At 36.8% G+C, this 25,281-nt stretch overlaps 1 protein-coding gene across 1 annotated transcript in view; it reads right to left on the reverse strand.

Annotated features, from left to right (window-relative positions):
• Positions 1-302: 302 nt before the first annotated feature.
• Positions 303-25,281, reverse strand: part of NOL10 (nucleolar protein 10) — a gene marked incomplete at its 5' end in the record, with an annotated part of 52,121 nt that continues 27,142 nt past the window's right edge. The window contains 8 exons of the mRNA XM_010288406.1: positions 303-777; positions 4,123-4,225; positions 9,746-9,993; positions 10,394-10,567; positions 12,349-12,435; positions 13,091-13,189; positions 13,357-13,436; positions 15,085-15,211. Coding sequence (XP_010286708.1) covers positions 658-777; positions 4,123-4,225; positions 9,746-9,993; positions 10,394-10,567; positions 12,349-12,435; positions 13,091-13,189; positions 13,357-13,436; positions 15,085-15,211 — 1,038 coding nt within the window. The remainder of the gene's footprint in view (positions 778-4,122; positions 4,226-9,745; positions 9,994-10,393; positions 10,568-12,348; positions 12,436-13,090; positions 13,190-13,356; positions 13,437-15,084; positions 15,212-25,281) is intronic.

Consider the following 25,281-nt stretch of genomic DNA (forward strand, 5'->3'; position numbering starts at 1 on the left):
TAAGACCATCCTTCTGAGATTCCTCTTTGTACACTGGTGTGGCAAGAGAGGTTTCCTTATAGAGCAACTTAGAGGAACTTAGATCAGGCATTCTTAACTGCCCTCATGATGACCACTTGTACCTCCTCCTGGCTACTATGGCAACCCAAGAATACAAAGCCAAAGTCAGTTTTTGAAAAAGACTATTGTGTGTCATCCTTCAAGAACCAGAAATGAAAAATCTATTGTGCCCTTGTACAGGTAAGTTATTTTGTTTAAAAACTTACCCTTGATCTTCTATCTAAGCAGTCACAAAGATTTCAGAAAGCAAAACCCCACAGCGCTCTAGTTAAATAAGAGACAGGCAGCCTCATTGTATATGTAAATTTTTATATAGAAAATATCCAGGGTTACAAAATAACCAGTTGCTGGTGATTTCTGCACAAATACAGTTCACACTGGAGCTTATAAACACACCATACTTGTACTGTCCTTTGGTCAATAGTTTTACTTTCATAAACTTTTCAATAATTAACACAGGGTTTAGCAAGTTCTGGTTTTTATGTTCATCAATGAATCAATATACAAATACATTGGTATTGTGTCCCAAATTGAAAAAGTCCCTTTTTCAAAAGAAAAATGAGATAAAAGTTTTTTTAAAAAAAAAAATAACATAAATCAACGAAACAGTCGTCCTCTTCCACGTTTGCTCTTGAGATGACTAGCCGAACGCCTAAGAGTTCTCCTCTCTTGACGATGCTGTTTCTCAGCTTCCTGCTGTTTCTTCTGCTGCTCTGACTGGAATATTAAAACAAAGTAGACTCAGGTTCTTGTAAACTTACATATCACCTCATTGTTCAAGTATCTATATATAAAGTCAGAATTACATTAGGGAAATCTGGAAACATTACTGTAAATGGTCCCATGCTATCTTGTCTTATACCGTACCTCTTGATTCAGAGTATCCCTAGGCATTATCATTTCACATAATTCAGAGGAAACATTTAAGATATTGAAAAAAATGAATAAAATCTGTATTTCAGATGAAAAACAAAGTCTAACAATCAACTGTAAAATTACACTCCAGAATTTAAGTTTTAATGCCCTTTAAGAAGGTAGAGCACATTTTGAGGCTATTTAGTATCTACTTTGGCTAACTAGTATTACCACGTTTAATATTTGAACAATGCATTTTAAAAAGACAGAATTAGTTAAATTTGCTGAAACATACAGGTTTTCCAAAAAGTGTTCTTAGAGGTTCTTGAAAGCTTTTGATATGCCGTATGCAATTCTAGAAAGACCTTCCACAGGAAAATAATTCAAAATCTCTGCTCCTGTGACACATGCTCGTATTAATATTCTTTCTCTCCATCAAAAACACGCTGAAAGGGTTTAATTTACATACCACATCGATGAAATGGCTCTTACAGCCATAAACTACTATTTTCTTTGGAAGACTAAGGCTTGTCTTCAAACTAAGCTTAAACTGGAACTAGCAGACTTGAACTAGCGAAGCTCAGGCAACAGTCCATGCTATAAAATACCCCAGCAATTAGAGCTATTTCAACAGCAGCACAGGATAAATGCATTAACAGCATGACAAAATTACCCAACATGCAGCTGTATCCCCACTGCACCTAATTCTATAATCAGCAGCCCATCTCTTCCTGAATCTCCCATTAAAGTATCACTTAAATTTATACTAGATTTGCACAGACAACATTTTGGCTGAGGCGAGATGAACGAATTTACCTAATGTAGCAATAAGCCCAAACCAGTATCATGGTAATAAATGGTGGTCTTTAGTTGTTGAAATTAATATATTGACTCCCGTTTCCACTGCAAGCAGGGAAACAAGAAACCCACTATGTGAAAACTAGTTTCTCACTGTCTCCAGACTTCATCTGAAACCGTCTTGGGAAACATACCTAATATAATGTTGACTGCTACCACTATATACTAAAATTGAATGACCTTGATTTGCATCTGAAGCTTTGGTTTGTTGGGTTTTTGTTTTTTGTTGGTTTTTTTTTGTTTTTTTAAATATCCTCTCTACCTCCCTAGTAATGTAAGTACTTCAGGTATTTTAGAAACCCTGTTATTTTGTTGTATCTATTTGCTATGATGAAGCATGTTGAAATTGAAAAACAGAATCCCACACTAGAGAAACCATACTAAAATCCCCTGAAAACTAAACTGTGAAATATCAATGGCAAACAATGTCATTGCTGGATCCGTCAGTGGTTGCTGGGCATTTGGGAGGCTGCTAACATACCATCACTGTAGCAGCCAAGTTCAGTCTCAATTCCACTGACTCATAAGGTCGAGTGATACCAATCCCATGGAAGCACAATTCTCCCCCACACTAAATCTTCCTATCTACTCCTAAATACATCTGCCCTTTAAGGAAAGGTCATCACAAAGCAGAAGCTGATGATGACAGTAACACTAAAAAACCCTTTTTTGGCTTTCCAACTTCATCTCTCCATCCTCTGAAAAGGAGTGTCAAGACAAAGCATGACTTCTTCCTAGCTCTCCCTGCTCCATTCCCTGGGACTTCAGAATATATACACAAGGTCTGTTTATTTGAGAGAAGACATGTAAGCCTTGCTACTCTGTTGATAGGAGAAAAGATCTCCACTGTAGAGGCGTTATTTTTAGAAGTCTAATTAAAAGAAAAATCTTTTTAATGCAAATGAGCATAACATATGTAATTCAATAAAGCAACATCAGTTAACAGTCAGAAGAAAATCCATATACCTTAGCAGCAACATAATTAAAAAAAACCTCAAAGCTATAGAATATCTGATGGAATAGAGTAAAAAATGTCATTCTGAACCATCGCCGTATCTGTCTTCCTCCACCTTACTCCCAAATCTTGACAAAACTGTTTGCAAAAGGTGATCACTCATTGTTCACCACCAATTGCAAGAAAACTTGTGGCTTTATGCTTTCTAAGTTAAAGCTACTATAAAAAAAGACTGTACTTTTGAAGCCCTGCAAAGCCCATTTAATTAGCTTCAAGACACTAACATATCAGTAACAGCAGTTGGTAAAATCCCCAGAATGGTTATCCTATGCAGCACTGCAGAAGAATCTGTGACTTATTCTACAGTCAACACATTTCAAAATTCCAGCAATACAGGCATCAAAAAAAGATGAAAAAGGACATCTGCAAACAGACAATAATCAGGTAAAGCAAATAAGGTAGAAATAGTCCAATAAATTTGGTTATTTAAAAAAAAATTTCAGGCATACCCAATGTAACAATCAAAGAACTACTTAGCTATTCTTGTGACAGCAGTTTTCCCGGTGAGAATAATATTTGACCACTGGTAAGAAGAAATGTGTTATAGCAAAGAGGCTTACCTGCGGAAAACCAGTTTTAACGGAAGTACATTTTGTCAGCTCAAGTATCAATTAATATCGGTCTTCAGCTTTTATAATGTGTCCTTTCCTCAGTTCTAAAGCAATTTTCTAGCAAAAAATCCCCAGTGTTCTACAGCAGTAGCAGATGCACACATGCATTTAACTCTGCCCACATTATAAAGTAATAACCTGCCTGTGATCTACAAAATTCCTTAGGATGGGAAATCAAAACCCTTTGGGAAAGGTAGATAGGCAGCAGTCAACTACACACTTCAAATGGAATTTGGCAAGTAGAACAGGACCAAAGCTCATTCTCGTGATCTGCATTACACAAGTTCAATGACAAAGGTCGTTAGGAGTTCTGTTTTTATCATGCTGAGAGCTAGCAGTATTATCAACCAAGAGAAAGCCTGTCACCTACAGCATCCTGATTGCATTTGGACCTGCAGACCACCAAGATCTGATCAGTCCTGGCACAGAAGTCAGGTGAGGTCACAAGCTTCTGACTGTATGTCTGCAAGTAAACTAGTAAAAGATGGAAGCCAGTATTTTCCACCGGAACATAAGATTTTATGAGTGCTGCCTGAGTTATAAGGGGATAAACACACAGAGTACTACCGGAGGCTTTCATTCTCTTGGCAAGAGGCAGAAGAGTTGGCAGCTTATAAAGAAATGAAGAGGGACATTTGTTTGACGGTTTTAAAGTTCCTGTTCTTTCATGCAAAAACTAAAGTTACTTGTGTATTATCTTAAAAAATTATATATATAGCTCACCTTCTTTAATTTGAATGTTGCCTGTTTGCTGCCTACTGTGGTATCAGACACATTGAGCGTGCCAAGTTTTTCTTCAAGCTTTAAACGGTCTCCAAGAGTTTTCCTGCAGAGAATAATTAACATTAGTTCCTATTCTTGCCATCGTTTTACTCTAATAAAGGCTGATAATGCAGTCAAAATAATCTCAATTTCTCTGAAACCTTGAAATGCCATAACTCTAAAAAAAATAAACATTCAGTAAACAGAACAGAAACACAAGTCCAAATCATTCCCCCCAGAAACTGCTTTGGGTAGAAACATTTTTAAAATTTATGTAAAGTTCATTGTTTTTTCTGCTAAAAAAGCAGCAGGACTCTAGTTGAGCAAGAAACCACACCCTTCTGTTGCTATAGTTTTCTATGAAATGTTAGAAAAGTTCAGGAATATTCAGCTGCAGTAATAGATACATACACAAATAAAAAAAATAAGGCTAGATATGTCCAGTTTTCTTGAAATTTTATCATTTCTGAATTGGAAATACTTTTGAGGGAAGTAAATAATCTTGACTATACATCAGGAAGGAAGTTTTTCACACTGAGGGTGGTGAAACACTGGCACAAGTTGCCCAGAGAGGTGGTGGATACCCCAGAGATCCTTGGAAACATTCCAGGTCAGGTTGGACAGGGCTCTAAGCACCCGGATCTAGTTGAAGATGTCCCTGCTCATTGCAGGGGGGTTGGACTAGATGGCCTTTAAAGGTCCCTTCCAACACAAACTATTTTTATGATTCTGTGGTCAGAATGAACTCATCACTGAATGAATCACTTCACTGATAGTGACAAACTACCTAGTATATATCAAATGACTGCTTGGAGATTGCGCCCATAACGGTCTAATGCAAATAGTTTTCTAAATAAAAGAACAATGCAAACAAGTGAATGTGATGAATAAGACAGACCCTGACCCCAGAGAGGAGCTCCACATGAACATATGCCTTCAAGCACACAGTGCTGATCAGTTAGTTTCTGTAAGCAAGCTGGTATAAAGCCTCTCCCTTGGGAACCGAACTCTGGTCTTTCCATGGAGGAGGTAGCTGTTGGGGCCGAAACTGACACTGCTTTCAGCTCTCCCCCACCAGGACTTAATGCCCCTACAAAACCAAGACACATGGACATGCCCCAGTTGCTCCAGGTTGTGAACCAATATTTAATGTATCACCCTTGCTGACTTCAGTAAGTTGGGTTGTAAACTGGAACAGCTGAGGAGTGGAAATACACCTTGTTCCCACATAGCCTCCAGCACAGGGGTGAGGCAGGCAGGCAGGGACGGTGCTGGCTTCAGCCAGCCTCCTTACAGGCACCTCTGACTCCTAACACGGCTCATCCTTCTTCTATAATGTGGGGCCTACGAGTACGCAGGGCCACTTGAGAATGTGACACTGCTTGTATGATCAAACCCACTCTGCGCTGCGCTTAGAAAACATTCGCCTAACTGTAAACAAAAGTAGTTTCCTGCAATTTGAGCAACTGCTGTTAGTGCCTCTCTCTGAAGAGACCTTTTTTTGTTTTAAAGCAGAAAATAAGTCATGATAAAAATACAGACAATTAGCAGCCACAACAGTCAATGGCATTTCTATGGCTCATAGATTGTGGCCTGTGCATGAAGTCTCTGAAGTCCACTAAATTTTGGTTAATGAGCCATTTTATGTAACAAAGACTTTTCAGATTAACAATGAAAAATTACTGTCAAGAATTATTTTATTTCTCATGACTAGGTACTTTGACTGTATTTTTTTCTCTAGTATATTTTTCATTGAGTACATGTAAAAACTTGTTCCATCTGTGTGAATTGGGAAGACAAGCTAAGCTTTAGAGATAACTATGACAGAAGATCAGTCACTGACATTGTGGTGGGATTTTTGCATTCAAGTGAAGTCTCATGTTTCTCCCCTTTGAAAGTGAACTGGAGAAATATGGCTACTACTGAGCAATTATTTAGCATGACTGCCTAGATACTGCTTGTGTCAGGAGAAAAATTAAAATGAGAAGATATTAGCAAAACGCTGTGGGGTTGCAATTTTACTTAATAATTGCAGGTATGGCTATATTTATCTGAAAATGTGCAGACCTCAAATGACAGTGAATTGCACACACTGATACACAAATACTTAGAACAGCTGGGTTGTTTGGGGTTTTTTTGGTTTGGTTTTTTTTTTTTTTTAAATCATCCTCAACAAATTGATTCAAGGGATACATTAACAGTGTTATTAAAAGCAACTTCCCCTGCCCTACAGTGAAAAACAAACAAAAAAATTGCCCAAGCACTTCTTTTTTCCTCGCTATAAAGAGAGCAGTTTTTCAGGACTTTTCCTGCTGTTTGACTTTAGCAATACCTAGGAATGCCAACTATGCTTTTGTTGGCTTTTGTTGACTTTCTTGGCCACCTCTGAAGAAATACACATTGACTGTCATACTTCATAAAGTATGACTACTGCAGTTTTTAATTTTGACATGCTCTAACTTCAACAACAAACCTTTTAAAGGAGCATCAAGAAAATCAAGAGAGCTCTTAGTAACTTAAAAGGAATCCACAAAGGGAAAGGGTTTTTATCAGTGTGCTATGTAAGGAACTTATGCAGTAAATAAACAAAGTGAAGTTTTGCATCTTTGAGAATATGTTCAGCTGGTTTTCATGTGTAAGCATAAGAGTGCAAAAGGGAAAAATTAAATGTAGATTGGTTTGAGACAAGGTGGTTTTTTACAACCACGAGTAAATTTTGCAGCTTTCCTGCACAAAAATGCATAGACCTCTGGTCTATGAAGAAATTTATAGTACGCACCACTGCTTTTAGAAGTTGGGCTTGGAGCCGTGCTGAGTCAGGAACATGCCGAAAGAAACACCCAGTTTTATATAAGTCATAAACTGTTTCCTCAGGTAGAACATTATACGATTAGAGAAAAAAAGAACACCTAACCATTAAATGCATAGTGAAGGTATTAAGGTACTTAATTACATTGGTCACAGAACATCATTCCGTAACTTGGATAAATCAAATCAAAGACAAACATGCCAGCCTCACCAGATTGTACATGCCACTACAGTCTTTCCAATTTTCAGTACATTACTTGAATTAATTATTTTTATGCTGACTACTTATCACTGAATAAGGCCAGCAGAAAACATATTTAGGTATTTTCTTCATAAAATTCTAATATGTAAAAATGCTTATTAGCCCAAGAAGTTAGCTCACAACACAGACTAAGTCATTATGATTACAGAATCATATCAGCAATGCGTTATAAGAAACAGATACCAGCTGTTAATTTATAAATTTCCTCTAAGAATTTGAGGAATATCAGTCTTCATACTCAGAACAATGCTTGGATGAGCACAAATAGGATCAGTGAGTATAGCACTAATTGCTTAGACAAAAATAAAAAATCATGGAAAGATAATTCAGTGACAGCAACCCAGAAAAACATGAAGGATGTAATGCTGTCAAATCCAATTTTTTTTTTCTTCCTATGCTATCCTCAATTCTCTCTCCGTTTCTTTTTTTTTTTTTTTTTAAACATTTTACATTACATCCCATCTGTGCATTTACCACACAGAGGGTATCTAACCTAAGCCACCCTAATTATGCACCACACCTTGCAAAATATTCTGCAGAGAATTAGCAGTGAATCTTAAAACAGCTTCTCTCTTCCCTAAAAGCAGTCTTCTAAAAGTCTTTCCATGGTTTGCCATCACTGATATTCCTCCATCCACTGGACACTATTTGCTTTTGTTGTTCCCAAGCTGAAGCAATGATTTTTCTCCCTCCGTACACCAAATTAAAGAATTCATTTTGTCCTGTGACCATACTAAGTTTTTCTAAATGTTCCTCTTCCTTATACCTGTCCTGGCTTATTTACTTAACTTTCAGTATCCTTGTTCACATTGAAGCCATCCACATTTTGAATTAAATTAAACCTTAGTACTTCAAATTGAGTGCCCTTGAGAATGTCCTTTAGAGGTCAGCAGCTGAATTTGCGAAAAATAACAGTATGCGAGTAGGCTGCAACCATACTGCCTTTTAGGGAAGTATTTCAATGGCAATGAGAATACAGTGCCATTTGACCACCGTGTCTGGCTCCTCCCAAGTCACTTGCTAACGTGACTACAAATCCAAGTACAATATAAAAAAAATATACTTAACCTACAATACTCTGCCAAGAGTGTCCAGAGTGGATTTTCTCCTGACAAAGAAGAAAACCTGACAAAACTAAAATACTACTTCATCTTCTGGAAGAAAGACAAATAATCAGAAGAAAGTTGATGGGGAAGTCTAAGAAAGTAAGAGTCTAGAATGAGTGGCTATATTCAATATAAAGAACAAAGAAAAATTCCTGTGTGAAAACATTTGTTGATAAAAAACAGCTAAGGAAAACATGGGAATGAGTTTTGCAGAACTGCTATAAATCTCGATTTATAAAAACTACTACTTTGATTTAAAGAGGTCTCACAATACTAGACTACTCTACGAAACACTGTCTCAGTAATACTTAAAGACCATTTTACATGATAATTCCAGTTAAAAACTTGCACATTTAAGGGACAAGATTAATTTTTATTAAATGTTTCTTTATATACCTCCAGAAAATTTCCATCCTGAAACAACTAGGTTGTAGAGTCAGTCATTAGTGACATAAAGAAACAGTCCCATTATATATATTATTCACTTCCTTTTCTTTGACTGTATAATTTCATTCTAAGTAAAAACATAATGGCTATTACGAGATCCATCTAGGCCAGCAACGTGTTTCCAACATTAGTCAAAATTCTGCTCTGCATCCAGTGAGCTCCAAGAACTTTGAAGCTATTGTCTTTCAAGGTTTTAATATTAGTGCCTGCACTCCAAATAATAAAAGGCTATTAAATCTCATCTTGTGAATGGCTCAACCCACCTCTAAAAAAAAAAAACCAACAGACACACACATTTGCAGGCATTAAGCACCTCAAAGCCAAGTCCTCTAGTTTGATGTGCTCTTTATACAGTACCCAGTTATTTCAGTTGATCATCAGTTTAAGGAAATCCAAGTTTAAAAAAAAAGTCTGATTTTTTGTATTACAAAAAGAAAACAGAAATAGCAAGACCTGACAATATAAGGACATCATAGGTTTTTTTTGCAAGTGTCTGGATGCCATAAAAATAGCCAGACTAAACAATTTTTGTCTTACCACCTTGATCCTACCCCCAACATAGTGACTAGTCATGCAGTATTCTACATCCTTTTAGAGGGTCAGATGAAAAACATCCAGACAGTCAACCTCATACTGACACTGGTGGAGAAATAAAACCAGTTTCACAGACATCAGTGTTATTTGTGAGCGCAGCAGTTTACCCACACTGAGTAATGGATCCCCAATCTGGCTCACTATTAATCTCTTACTCATCTCATTTGTGTTGACTCTCTCCCATACTTCAAACATTGTCCTTGTTTAACTACAAAACAAAGCTTTCAACAACTATGTCGCTTTAAGGTATATTCCTGAATCACTAGATGTGGCTTTACTAGTAAGTGCTTCCAAGCCAAAATGCCACTGGCCTGCATTGTAGAGAATCGTCCACCCCCAGCTATTAAGATAGGAACATTAGTCTTACTTCATTAATTTTTGTTTTTTGGCAGAGTCTTTGAAGCTTCTGAATTCCTCTCCTTCTTTAATCTCAAAAAACTGAGGTTTCAGTAATGTTTGCTGATCCTCCTTGAACCTTTCCTGCCGCTTTACTTTTTCCTCTTGGCGTAGAAGCTTGCGCTGTTTCCTGACCTCTTCAACCCAGCCTTTTTCATCATCTGAACTCTCAGAACTTTCTGCATCACTTGCTTTTCCTTCTGGTTCTTCCTCTTCTTCCTGCAGACAAAAATAGCATAAAATAAGAAATCATCAACTAATTTTCTTTTCAAACCATTCCTGCAATTAGAGTATGTGACAGCTTTTACATAGCTACAGTTGAAGAGAACTAAAATTTCAACAAAAGCAGTAACAGCAAATAAAGCAGAAGATATATTATAAATTTGTTTCCACCTACATATTTTATGTTTTTCAAACCTATATTCATGTAGACACAATATTGGCCACATCTGAAAAAACTATGATAGCATTATAAAGTACACTTAATTACTGCAGCTGATAAGACATCCTTGCATTGCCTCCATCCTTCCTTCTTTTTAGGGTGGGGTTTTTTTTTCCCCCCCTTGAAACAGAAAACACACCTATGGATTTTTTTTACTCCAAATGGAAAATATTTTACCTGTTCTTTTGCTTCCAGTTCCTCTAAGATCCTTAGTTTCCTCTTTCTTTTCTCACTTATTTTAGAAACAAGTGGGTTAAGTAGTCTGAATTCTTCACTCTGCTCATCCACCTGGAAATCTGGATTCTCAAACATGACCTTAAAACGATCATCTTTGAGAAGGCTAGGCAGATTCTGGAAAAGAAGCAAAGCATGAGTAAGTTACAGAATTCTGAAACAGACATTGGTAAACTAAGTAATACCTTTTTAATTAAACAAAACTCAAAACCAGCATGTGAAATTCAAGTTGCTCTATCCTTCCTGGTCATAAAAAAAAAAAAAAAAAATCAAGATTTATGCTTGTTATATTTTATTACTTTCACAAAGATCAAATAAATATAATTTTAAGCTACCTGTAAGCAAGACAGGGTTTTTTTATGCACACTACAGACGTCGTAAATACACAATTACTAATATTTTTGAATTTAAGTTTCTCATACATTCAGCCAGCTAATGTGGAGACATGTTGATATCTATTGACTAATCAGCAGTACCTCCAACACAAATACCCTGCCTGATGGGGATGATTCTACACATGTACAACAAATTATCAAGGTAAATGTGTCCTTAAGCAATGCTACTACTGTTTTACTGTAAATACGTAAGAGTAAGTATTGCTATACATCTCGTAACACTTTTTCTTCACTGCCCTCACATACATAATGGAAAAGGCACGTCAAAGTAAAATGAACTCAGTGTAAATTATGTCACTGTTGAATTAGGAACAGTTCAAGCTACAATTTCAGCTTATGTGAGTATCTGTTGTCATCATTTTAAAATTGACTGTGTAGCTTTTTATTATAAAAAGATGATCTTTCAACATTGCCAAATTTATACTAGCACATTCATCCCACTCCAGCATTAAATTTTAATTGTTACCTACAAAGTGGGAAGAGAAAAAAAAAAAAATACAGAAAACAACAAATGTAAATTTCAAACATAGAGGCTGTTGCAAACATCTGACTTGCAGTCAGACAGCCAAAAATTAAATCCCGAAGCCTAAAATAAACTGCTCTTCAGAAGACTTTAATGCCATTTCAGGAAAATAACCAGAACATGCATTTTTATGTATGCTCTTTTTAGTCCACTAACGCAACCTATATTAATAAGTACAATCTATATGTTCTCCTACAACAATCAGCCCCCATTTACTGAACTTGCATTTCCATCATAACACTGGCTTAGTCTGCATTTAAGGTTTTACGACCACCTACTTTTTCAGTAGTTCATGCTTCCTACTAACGGTAACACACACAATTTCATTAGATGCCACATGAAGCTGATGCCTGCCTTTCATGGATGCTATATTCCTATGGGCACCCACCTGTGAAGTGATATCTACAGAAAGCTCCCTCCCACCCCGATACCAAACATTAACTCATTTTTTTCCTTCAGACTTCACTTAGGATAAAAATGGATTATTTTCAACATCAGGAAGAATTCCTGTTGTAGAAGAGCAAACCATTTTGCCTACTTAAAAAAAATGTAGTTAACTACATTTAGAAAGCATGTAGAAAGGCAATTGTACCTTCAGTTTTACAGATAACATCAATCTTGTCATGGTCACCACTAAAACACCAACAAATGCAAACAAAGGGTCTTTTTCGAACAACTTTGGTATTAGCTCTGCATTAAGCTAGCTTCTGCAGTCCTACAAAGCCCATATCATCTTCACAGATGAGTATTTCATCATTTTAAGCTTTAAGTTACTACATGGCCTTTTTGGTGCTGCAGCTACAGTGAAGTCCACCTAAAGCCACCTACTACAATAAGTTATTTATGAGAAGCAGAAACAACGCAATTTTGAATCTGTTTGGCCTAAAACAAAAACAAACCCCCAAACCAAAAAAATCAATACTGTAAGCATTACTATTCCTGTGCTCCCAGTTAGAGAAGTCTCCAAAACAAAAGCTCACCTTCTGTTTCCTTCTTCTAGTAACCTGTTGCTCTTCTTCTTCTTCAATCAGTTTGAGTGCAAGCTCTTTATTGACTTTTGGAAGTTTCTAAAGAGAGGAAAGCAATTAACTAGTAAATTACTCTTTTACACATGCAAAATCCTACATGCTTTATATTTATAAGTGTGGTGAAGACAGAGTTCTTATTCGTTCTTATAACTCTTGCTGAAAAGCTCCTTGACTTGTTCTAAATAATTCTAGGTACTAGTAAAGCAATAGCGCTTGGAGAAAATTTAAGCAGAACTTCTGTATTGTTTTTTTCCTTGCAATGCATCAGCTTTAGTACTTTAAAAGCAATTATTTCTCCTTGTATGTTGAGCAAATTCAATCTAGAAAGCTACTAGTTATAAACACAATACTAATTCTATGTATCTCTTTCCAGTGTATTATGTTTTAATGGCTTGAGTAATTTATTTTAATGACAGAAGTAGAAACTGCAAGTTTTACCAGTGGGTTATCTGCTTAAGTGGCAAATGTGATGAGAACTGCTCGTTTACAGTTTGGTATCAGTCTTTCTTCCCTGTAGGAATCACACACATGGGAATTTTACTGTTCCATTAAAAAATCTCTATAAATTACTTTGTGTCTCTGATGATAAACAGAATCAAATCCTAAGTCATTACATCTCTGAGATACACTTAAGAATATATTACTCTTTATGAACAGTTTTCCCAGAAGAATACTCATTGTTTACAGGATTTACCTTTAGTTGAACTCTCTGTGCACGTGCTTCTTCTATCTTCTGCCTTATTTTCTCTCTTCTGTATTCTTCATAGGCAAAGGGGTTGGCCATCATTTTTGCCTTTGAACAAGCAGGAGGAAGTAAAAAGAAAATAACATTAATACAGGACATAGGCCATTACTTGGAAATAAAAAACCAAACCAAAACAAACACCAAAAAAACCCCAACGAAAACCCAACACATCTTATTGGTAAGAGTAAAAACTGACAAGGATCAGCCTTATTTACCTTATGATAAAGTCTTATGTCCATGAAAAAGCCATGCATGTATGCTCTGAGCAATGATGATCCAATGAGATGAGCAAGGCCTGGGAAAAAAGTTCCAGAGGATTTCAAAGACCTTTCATATATAAAGAACTCCTATTCCAAGCTAGCCACTTCACTTCACCAGTTCAAGACAAACAAGCACTGCCAACGCAACACATCAATGTAACAGTCACATCCATTACATTCAGACTAAGTAAAACCACAAAAAAAAAAAAAAAAAAATTTCCATTTGGCCAGTAAGAAATTTGAGCTTTTTCAGAACAACAAAATCCATTTTTCTTGTCATAATACATATTACTGTGCACTTTTTAAAAATGCCCACATGCGCTACACTCCATAAAAGTTAAAAAGAAAAATTTGAGAGGATTTTTTTTGAAAGTCCACAGATGTTTGACAACCACTTTTTTAGTGTGGTATAGAGATGTTTGTAATTAAAGAGTTTTGCCTTGGGTCACTAACTTTGAAGAATCAACATGTTGAAAAAAATACAGCACCACATCAGGTCATAAAACTGTCACCCTAGGACCTAACCTAAGTAAGAATGAAAATACTTAAGAGCTCTCTGATTTCCCTTCCATGTGTCTTCACAAAATTCCAAGACTGAGAAAAGAAAAAGCTTTTTATAGCAAACTATCCTCCACAGACCCCAAATCTTTAGAAATTAAGAATTAACAAACTTCTTCTAGAACTAAATGGCAAAAAAAAAGTGAAAAACCACTGTGCATCTCAGAAAGCAAAGCTGTCTCTAAAATTTTTTTAACTGTTTTCAGGAAACAATCTTCCTGTGTATTCCAAAATGAGAGTACTCCAGCTAATGGCTTGTAATACAAAGAAACCTTAACATACGAAATACAAAATATCCCTTAAGTTGGCTCTTCCTTTGAAAGCTTGTATTTATGAGGAAATGAATTTGACTATGTTCTAGTGAATTTAAAGCAGACCAACTATTGCCAGTCAAGTTTCTGTGTAGATAATACTACATTGCCTTATTCCCTTACAGTTGGGATAGGAGTCTGCGGGCTATATGCAGACTATCTACACTAGAACTCTAATGCTGAAGAAACAGGTGCTTTGAGTAACCTCCTAGTACGGCCTCCTGCCAGGCCAAACCCAACTCGCATCTTCAGAGGTAAATTAATTAAACTGTAGAAAGAAAAAGGACTAACTACCTTCAGGGAAGCATACTTACCTTCTCTGCTAAATAATTTTCAGTATTCCAGTTCCTTGAAACTGTGTTTCTATTAGTTCTAGAATGATTTGTATTTTCTGGAAATTACTACATTCAATTAGGGTAGCCTTTGGCAGATATTGCTCTGAGTTCCAACGTACTATTTGAGCACCGCAAAAATATTTTGAAAACTAAACCAACTTCTCTTCCTATGATTTTCCTATTTCCACTAAGTGACTGAAAGCACACACAACAGATTCCCAGACATATTAAATCAGCTAATATCAGTCATAATCTTGGGATAAAAATCGGAGAAACACAAATACCTGGTGTTGCATTGGTTGGGAACTAACGAACATAAAGCCATCAGTCTGGTATACTAGTAACTAAGACGACTGGAGGAAACTACTGCCAGTGAATGTCTAACAGTCCTCATACATGACACTGGAATTACAAAACTTACATGTGTAAATGATCAAAAACTGAACAAAGAATACAAGGAGAATATTCAACTGTTTTACCTAAATTTTCAAGGTCTTTTCTGGTAACAAATTTGTAATCATCATAAACTGTGCTCTCTGGATTCTCTTCCAGTTCTTCAGTCAAGTTGTCCAAGAATGAACACCATTTTGGGGCAGGTCCCAAAACCTGTGGATATTATAGAAAGTTGTAACATTGTATATTCTTACAGAAAAAACCTACAGTTAGGCTCTCAGCTACTGTGCTGTAGTGAAATAACTAATGAATGAATCTGAAACCAAACAGACCTTAAGAGCAACAGCAGTTAAGAGAACATAATTAAACCTATTTGCTTGCATTACCATTACCAGTAAGGAGTACTATAGATTATGGAAGCGTGATTTGAATTTAGATCATTTATTTGAGACTAACAAATCTAGAGGTTTCAAGTTTAACTGTTTCAAGTGGTCCCAGTCTGATTAATTTATTACAAGCTCAGAGCTAAACATTATAAATAAAATTATGAACTAATGGCACTAGATAGCAACTAATCTGTAAAGCACTGTTGGATCTTGAACTCATTAGGTTCACTATGCAATCACATTAAATCCTACTATGCCCTATTTATTGTAATTGAAACACCACAGGTATATATCACGTATTTTTAGTCAAGAATAAACGCAGACTGTATGGATAGATAATGGGAAATACTAAAAAACTTGCATATTTCCATTATGAGGCAAAGGATTTATTTGAACAGTATTATGTTGCACTATCAATGTACTTTTCCATATAAGCTTCCTCCAATTTCCCAAGTTAACAATTCGCTCCCTTCACTTTTCCCTCCCGCTGTTCTGATTGAAATTCCTCCCTCTCCTGATGCATGCAGCCACAATCAACTGTTCCAGTACTATTATTTTAGTAGGTGAGTTAGCTGAATGGAAAAATCCAATGCTACATTTTTCTCTCTAGAGCAAATCAGCTGACGTTTTAGAACATAAAGTGACAAGTTAACACCTACAGTGGGACCTTTAACGAGGCTTCTGATTTGTTTGCCAAAAATTCACATTGAAAAGTCTGCAGTCAACATGACCATAGGAATAGCAGTGATTCAAAACCAACATTTTAAGATCCTGTTTGATTATGGGAAAAAAGTAGAAGTGATTTTATATATATAAAATACATATAGTTTGTTTTAACATGATAGTGTGGTTAACAGTATGAGATAATGCTGTTAATGTAAAAAATAAATGTTACTACTTACTGAAAAGTCTTCAGAAGACAACAGCTATACAGAAAAAATTGTAAAATTGTTTTCTAGACCATAATATTCTAGACTGTAACACTCCAGACAACATTGCATTCTAGACCACTATTGTCTCTGTATCAAGTATCTTCGTAAGATTTCAGCCCTCGCTGAGAACCGTAACATGCTAAATGAAAAACTGGACTTTTTTTTTTTCAGTGCTGTGTATTTTACTCCAATTAGTAAGAGCTTCCAAGGAAAGACCTAAGGTGTCCCTAAACAGGAAAGACGTTACCTACTGAATGAATTCACCAAATCCTCATGTCTACTCCAGTAATATTCAGCTTAAACACTACGTATCATTCAGATTGGTTTCTTGACAACACTGCAGATGCTTTTGTGTCCATCTCATCTCCAGGTAGGTTTTAAATTTTTGCAGTTATTTTCCCCAAAAGCAGTCTGATATATTAAATGTAGCATTGGTTTTCATGCCATTCAAGATATCAGTTATCAGTGTTTCATTACCAGATCATCAAAACATGACTGGGATGGAGGAATCTTCTCTAAAGTTTACCTATATTTTTGTTTTGGATGAAAATGTTTGTCCTTACAAAAAATGAGTTGCTTACTAACTAACAAAACTTCTCTTGTAATAAAATTTAAGTACAAGTCTCTGCTGAATATGATTAGAAATGAGATTAGAGAATCCTTGACTCACATCCATTCCCATTAAATAAAAAGTTCCCCTTCATTCCATCTTGCTGACTCATCACGTGAAGATCTCTATCACTTCACTAAACCTTCTTCATCACTTCCATGTCTATGACACTATCTGCTCAAGCCTTACAAAGTGCATGTTACTCATTAGAACTCAGGCCACTCCAGCCAGTCTTTGAATAACTAAAGCAGAAGTCTCACAAATAAGGGAAATGAGTTTAACTGTTCTTCAGCTGTAGCTCCACTCACTGTTCCAAGCAGATATAACCTGATACTGAGAGCAAAACCTTTCACTGCACATAATCTGTGCCATGAAACACAAAGCCGAAAGACCTGATTATTCATTATCATCTGTGGAGCAAGTTGGACAATCAGATCATAGAAAACAAGGGGGGGGAATGAGATAATTAACAGAAAAAAAAAAAGTGGCAGAATACCAGGAAAAAATAGAAAGTCCATCCATTATTCAAATTTCACATGTAAATTGACAAAAAGGAAAACCCTACAGAGATGCTTGTGTAAGTTTTATGGCCTTGTTTCCCTCTCTCCCATGGTACTGAAGCAGCTCGCCTACCTATTCTAGGATACCTTAAAGCTTTGCTTTGTATATTAAAACAGAACATTTTTTTAAAGCTTAGGAAGAAATTTAAAAATAGAAAAGGCAAACAATACTAGTCACAATGACAAAAACATAAACAAGAAACATCCATTTCTTGCAACAGTAATTCTTCATGGAATTGAACTGCCAATGCATTTTAACTGCAGAGTTTAATGCTCCTCTGTCACCCATTGCCAACCGACAGGCATCCCAGGACGGTGCCAAGAGCACTCCGAAATGGCAGGCTCCGCCATTCCTGTGCCCAGCTATAAATGCCACAGTTCAGAGAGCTGGTCTGCACCGGGCCACCAAGGATGGGGCGGATAGGTGAAACCAGTTCAGGGGTCTCCATGCAGCGGGCAGCACGGGTGGGGCCCCTGGGAACCCCCCGGAGCTCCTGCCACCCAGCACCGGTAGCACCTCAGCCTGGTGGGCAGTCCCTGCCAAAACCAGCAAAACAGCCACAAAGCTGTGGAGTTTGGGTAGGCTGATTAATATATTTGTCAATTTAGATCTAGAATGTACAATTCTACCGTAGCTAAGGGAGAAAAATGCACTGGAATTCACAGCAAGAACAAGAAGATGTTACTGAGGTAGGTTATTGCATGGAACTAAACTGACAGGTCTCATTTTTACAGTGTTTGTGATATACCAAATAGGCTTCTCCACACGTTTTAGAGAAGTTGCCCACAGCTAATGGGAAAATCGTTATTAAATGAGTGCACATCTAAACTCAGCTTCTACTCAAAGATTTCTTAGGATAGGAAAACCAGACATCACCACCGACAGTGACAGAACCAATATTTTTGCAATTTTCATTATTATTCTGTCTCCAGTAGGATAACCACTTCTTCAGACAATTTCTGCCAATTGCCAGTGAAAGTCAAGAAGACTGACTTTGAAGTCTGAAAATATTTTTGCCTATCAACAGAGGAGCTTCACCTGCGGGCTGGGCCCCCCCGGCAGCAAGCTGGGCAGCTGCTCCCTGCTCTGCTCTCCTCTCCTCCCCTGCCAGCGCTCTCCTCCATAACCGACTGGAAAGAGCGCCCATGAGGTGACCAAAATGCAGTTATCCCCCATCACGTCCCGCCACCACACTCCCAGACAGAGTGCCGGCTGGGTCACACCAGGCAGGAGATGAGGAGCAGCCAGGGAGCATGGCCCTCTCCTCCCTGCAGGCGAGCCGTGGGGCTGGACTTACCACAGGGGACTTCCCACTGCAACACACAGGCAATGCAGACATCTCGCCATGGTGTCTGACACCAAGCCACATGAAGTAAATAGTGGACTTTATAATTATTGATATCGTGCCATCTAATACCAGATTTTTGTTAGTACACATCAGAATGTCTTTTTTTAACTTGAGACACAAAATATGATAAATAACCTAGCATACAACTGAGTGGAGATGACAAGCACAAGGCCAAACTGTTAAGGAAGAGAAAAATGTTGACAGAAAAATATTTTTTAAATACCATAAAATAACTTAAAAAAACCACAGCTCTTTGTATTCTTGTTTTACAAGATGTTTAACTTCATAGTCTTGCAGGACCACAAATCTTACGCGGTACAGCTCTGCAATGCCTTGTACTTGTGGCCATGCCTAATTCCTGAGCACTTCTGCAGAAAACATCATCCCGTCATCGTTCTGTAATTCCCCTGAATTTAATGCACCCTAGGACAGTGTAGGTATTATTCCCAACCCACAACAGATGTTTCTTATCTTCAATCTGGAACACGAGACAGCACTTGTACACTTTTAAATGCCACTCAACATGACAGCCAGTTCCACAGAGCCCTTATTGCTACAGGAAAATCTGGGTCTAATCCTAACTAGCACTAAACATGCTCAACAACTTAAAAGAAACCCAGGATGTGTAGAAGTTTCCAGAGTCAGATGTCACAAGATTTAAAATAAATGACTTTAAATACACGTACAGACGAGTACTGTTAAATATCTGTTTGAAGGTTTCAGGGACCAATTCTACACGAATGAGCTGAACAGTTGCTCTTTTCTTCTCAGGGAGCCAAAACAGGTTCCTATTTTTCAGGATGTTAAATAGTACGACCCTGGAAGATTTCATAAAAGGCAGTAATACGCCATTCATCTGTAAATAAGATGTCAAAATATATCAAGACTCAAGCAGCAGAAACTCCTCCCAACCTTCACTAATGTACTTTAACAATCAAAATCATGCAAAGTGTTCACAGACAGCATAAATCAGATTTGAAAATAATTAAGTAGAATTTGCAAAGTTTAAACTGCCTGAAATCCGTCTAGAAGACTAACTTAATGTATGTGGACATCATTCAATAAAACACTTCCAGAGGCGTTGAAAAGTAGAGGTATTAGCTGCCATAGCTGTACAAGACAAACACACAGTTTCACAGAAACTTCAGAGTTTCACAAAAATGAACCCTGTAACGCTGCACCATGCCATACCAAAACAACACAGTTAATAACAATTAAGTATAAAAATACATCGTATCACTGTTCTTTCATAATGTATTTTTAAATAAAACTTTTATTTCAAAAATCTTCAAATTGTTTGTTGTGGTATCTTCTATGGATTTTAGTTAGATTATAAGACCTTTACCAGGTAGCAAAAATCTACAATTATAGTTAAATCATCCACTGCCATCCTGTTTGAACAATGTCAACTACAACGAAAATAGTGTATCTTTAAGGATTTTAAGAGAGCTCTGGATACAGTGTATTGTGTAAAATTACTAGTCTGGATGAGAATTTTAGTAACTTTTTAGTAATGAGAATTTTAGCAAGATAGGAACTGGCTAATAAGGAACAGTTTATGCTGAAAGGCGAATTACTGCACAAAAAGGAGGCTACAACTGAAGCTCAAGAACTGTCGTACTAAATGTTTTCATTAATGACTCCCACATATAGTAGGAAAATGCCAGTAATTTCTGCTAATGACAAACTGTCACAAAAGAAGAGTCAAAATCTCTCAGAGGAAAAATGCTACCTTGAAAACTAAAATGCTGGAAATCGGATAAAATGTATAGCCAATCACCATCAGCTGTAAGGAACAGAATAGGAAAAATTATACTATCTGATCACAAGACAATAAAATAGTCATATAAGGCCATTGTATTAGTATAGGATAGGAATAATGACTCCGTGTACATCTCGTACAACTCCAGGCAGTAATGTTCAGGATACGTGAATGCAAACTGTAGCAAGCACAGTGAAAGGCTGCTAGGATGGTTTCTGAAACAGTAATGCATGCACAAGAATAAATACATGCAAGGCTATCACAGTGCCACTGTAAACTAGAAAAGTTAGCTAAGCATCAGAGGAATGTGACTCTTAAACAGCCTTTTAATGGAAATAATTAGGAGGAAGCAAGCAATCAATTTTCGGATTAAATCTGACATATTAATGGAAAAGATTAGAGAATCTGATCGCCTATGATAAGATGGGACTGGACTCCATGACCCAAGGAAGTTCCTCCATCCCTCTGCTCCCATTAAAAAAAAAACATCAAAAACCACCAAAACCCACACAAACCAAACAAAGCTTGTTAACACAGAATCTTTTCTAGATTGTAATTTCTTCAAATTAAATGTATTTTGTACACATGACTCAATGACTTCACACACATACTTACCTGTAGGAGACAAAAGTAATTCTTTGGAGGAGACAAAGAATAAGAATAATAGTGAAATCTTAATTTTGGTGTTTGTTTTTCTTATTAATATATTTAATAATTCTTATTGATATATTTAATAACATGGCAAAATAAAAAACATTTTAAACTGTTAACAGGACACTGGCTGGAGGAAGCAAATGCACATCTATGGATGTATATTCTCAGCTTCAATCAAGCTATTTAACAGAAGGAGATTACAGAAGTCTAATGAGGGAGGAGAAAAAAAAATTGGCGATCCCCAGGGTGTGGGCAGTGATTGAAATGTGCAATTGCATTTTAAACATAATTAGCTCCCTAATTGCATAGCCAAATTTAATTAATGCAATTACATGAGTAATTAATTATTATTCATTTTAAGAGTACTGTTTTCAATGTTTTGTTCTCTAATTTTAAGAATTAGATCTCAATATGTAATAACTTTGAAAAGTTTCCATCTATATGCATTGAGAAGGCAAGAGAAGAAAGAATACCTTGTTATTATGCCTTGTTAAGAGTCAAGGTTACATCAATTGCAATTGGTAACTCTCAAAAATCAGATGGATTATTTCTAGCTTGTAGACATGAAAAGCTGCAGCTCTCCATTCATGTTTCTATGCATTTGGGCTTCAGTTATACCCAGCCCAAGAACTTCAGAGAGCCCAGGAGGTTAGCTTGTGTTAGAAAGGAGCCTTGGGATCACATTACCTTGTTATGTTTTTATCTATTATGTTTCCATGTACAGTGCATTCTCCTTAGCAACCAACATGCTCCGAACAATTTGTGACAATGAATTTTATTTCATTCCTTTTATTCCTTTATTTTATTCCTTTTATTTCGTTCCTTTCTAATCTACTTTCTCCCTATGAATGCTCCAATCAACTCCAATTGTGCCCTGTTAATCTCACAAGTAAACCCATTTAATAAAATTCTTCAATTCTCTAAATTAAATGGGTTTTGGGAATAAACTCCAAACAAATCTCCCATGTATTTTAATTTTTCACAATGTCCTGCCTTCATTCACCCCACACTATATGGTGTAGATTTGATGCTTTTACAGTAACTGAACTTCCATGGCTATCAAGTAGCTCACTGGAGTACAGCTATGACCAAGAGAGACTGAACAGCACATTTTTCCTTTTCGGCATACTACTGACAACAGCACTGCATTTGGTTTTAAGCCCACGCATTCATAAATTTCACTGAACTATATAACGAATTGGCTCTTTCTTTCATCCTAACTCCAGCACATCCAGACATTTTTGGCAGATTTATTAATCTGAGAGAGGTTGGTCTTCCTACCTTTCGCTATGCTATGGAAGCTGCCAAATCAACAACTTGGAGGTTTTACTCCTTAGAGAGCATGTTAAAGGAAATGGTGCTTTTAAGATCTTCCCAGTGTTAAACAAAAACTGCTGCAGGAACTTGCACACATCTTCTAGGAATGAGATACTAAATCTTTCTGGCCTGGTAGTAATCAGATAGTAAGTACCTCTTTTTCTAATCCTAAGCAGTTTGGCTTTATAGTGTTGGTTTTTTAAGTCTCATTCTCTGATCTGACAGGTATTACAGTTAGTTAACCAGTCACAGGTCTGCTCTCACTGTGTCTTATTGGTAAAGCCACCTTCTTTCAAAGATCCTGTTTCTCATAATGTTGGGGGGATCAAAAATGCTCTCCTAGATAGGAACAGCAAATAATTTTTCAGCAAAGAAAGTTACTCCTTAAAACTGTAAATAAGATTAGCAGAATAGTTCTCTTCCTCACAAGACAGAAGGAAATGGGACACTTCGAGTCATCTGTAACTTACCAGCAGTGGCATTAAGAGAAAGGAATCTGATGCTTTCACCAATATCACTATCATGTTCTGACATGCTGACATACACAAAGATAAACACCCATCGCTATTGCTATGGATCTTTCTATTTATCAGATTCCCTACAGAGCAGAGACAATTTGAGGTCAGAAAAATAGATAGAAACTTGAAGTACATGAACCCACTACTTTCACATCTAAGTCAACTAATCAAATGAAGCTCAAGAGGTAAGGGAGTGGCTTCTCAAAGCAGGCATTACAAGAATGACCTGCTTCAAGCACTTTCCCATAAATATCACATGGAGTTGAATTAAAAGCTACCAAAAGTCTGTTCTGATTATAATATAGCAGTTTCCATAGCATATCTGCTGTAATAATAGAGGCACTTAGGTAAGTTACTTAAATACTGTGCACTAAGTTCAGCTGAGACTCACTTCACAGTATTTATTTACTTGTGAACATCTGCTGATGGTCTTGTTTCTCTATCCATGGAAAAAACCGGTGCAGATCAGGTATGACCAGCTGATCTAATGCTTTGCTGACGATAAAAGGCAGCAACCACATTTTACTTTGGCCATCCAACACCTCCCATTCCCTACCACAACTGACTCTTACCAATTCCTTTGTGTAGGTTCTGGTATTCGTTAGACCCTCCATGAAGCCAATTTACTGTTCAGTGACTCAACGTCACTGAACCAGCACAACTCCCTTCACAAACACACCACCTCCACATTTTATATGAAGTGTAACAAAAAAACCCCAAAACCACTCTATCACGATACTCTTCGAAGAATGAATCCCTCACAAAGCTCCCTCCCTGTATTTACAATCGTGACCGCAGGGAAGACAGACTAAGTAAGTAAGACTATGGTAAGTGGGAGACTTCATAACTGCTTTGGCCTTTTTCTTACACAAGGAGAGAACTTCTACACAGCTTCTACCTGTTCTAACATGGTCAGAAATCTGTTTCTCATAATAGTATTTCTTGCAATACACTAAGGGCATGGGCCATCAATGCACAAAATTGCTGCCACTAATAGAGATGAGAGTAACATGTGCATTGATTTTAGTAGGTACATAATAGCCTCTGACTGCAATCTAAATTAGTAAGTAAGAAGGACCAAGAATAAGTCAGAAATGCAAAATCCCAGCAAGTCCCCTTCTCCGTTTCTCTGATGGGACAGGAAAATTCCCAACTGTCACACTGCACGGGGTCTTGCCTCTCATGCTTTTAAGTGGCCGGGAGTAACAGGGCTCTCGCAGTACAAGCCAGATGCCAAAAGAACGTTACAGCATAAGTATCATTACAGTCATGAAAACAAAACTTAGTGTACTGGAGTTCAGAGCATGACCTGCATTTTAGGGAAATTTGAGGGATTCTACAGATACAAAGGTAATGGCAAATCCAGCTGTATGTCTACCTTAGATAACTGACAAACTACTGGAAATCTAGGAACGTGTGAGCTTCTAATAACTCCCTACCATGGCAGCTTAATTGCTCTTCGCAAACCTGGAGGAAGACTGTTCTGTGAGTTTATAAAACTACTGCCAGACAACACAAAGGGAAGGAAAGGCAACTACCCGTTGGGAACGTGCAACTCCTCCAGACAGATAATGAAGATAATCTCAGCATAAATCAACCTACTCTTTACAGAGCATAATGCTAGAGAGAAAAAATTTTCAATAACTTAAGGAATAATTTTGAGTAGGAAACATCTGTCAAATATATATTTGAAAGCTTTTACATATTTCATGGTTTTATTTATATTTGAGGTTTGTGTGACAGAAGTCCTAAATCCTCACAACTTTGTTACTATTTTTGTATAGAATATTCTTAACTCACAACACATTTGATTCGCTACTGAGTGCAGCAGAGAAGATGACAATACAGATAAGCCACAAGAGTCATTTGCCTCTGCTTTCAAATATCATGAAATACTTAGCTGAAATTATCATAGAGAAAATTCTCACATGCTTTGTCTTTTCTTATCCAAAACTAAAAGACATTAATTTTTATTACATGCTGATACACCATAGTATAGTACAAAACTTCCTTTCAGCATTTACATATTTTCATTATCTGTGACCACTTCTCTCTTCACTGACTGAAGCTGTACAACTGCATCTCTAAATCTTCAGAAACCAGGTGAAGAACAGATGGCCCAAAGGTAGGAATAAGTGCAACTTAAAAAAATAAAAATATCTTTCAGATACTCAGGGCTTAAATTTTTTACCAGT

Source organism: Phaethon lepturus, unplaced genomic scaffold (genome assembly GCF_000687285.1).
Source record: "Phaethon lepturus isolate BGI_N335 unplaced genomic scaffold, ASM68728v1 scaffold52075, whole genome shotgun sequence".
Lineage (NCBI taxonomy): Eukaryota > Metazoa > Chordata > Aves > Phaethontiformes > Phaethontidae > Phaethon > Phaethon lepturus.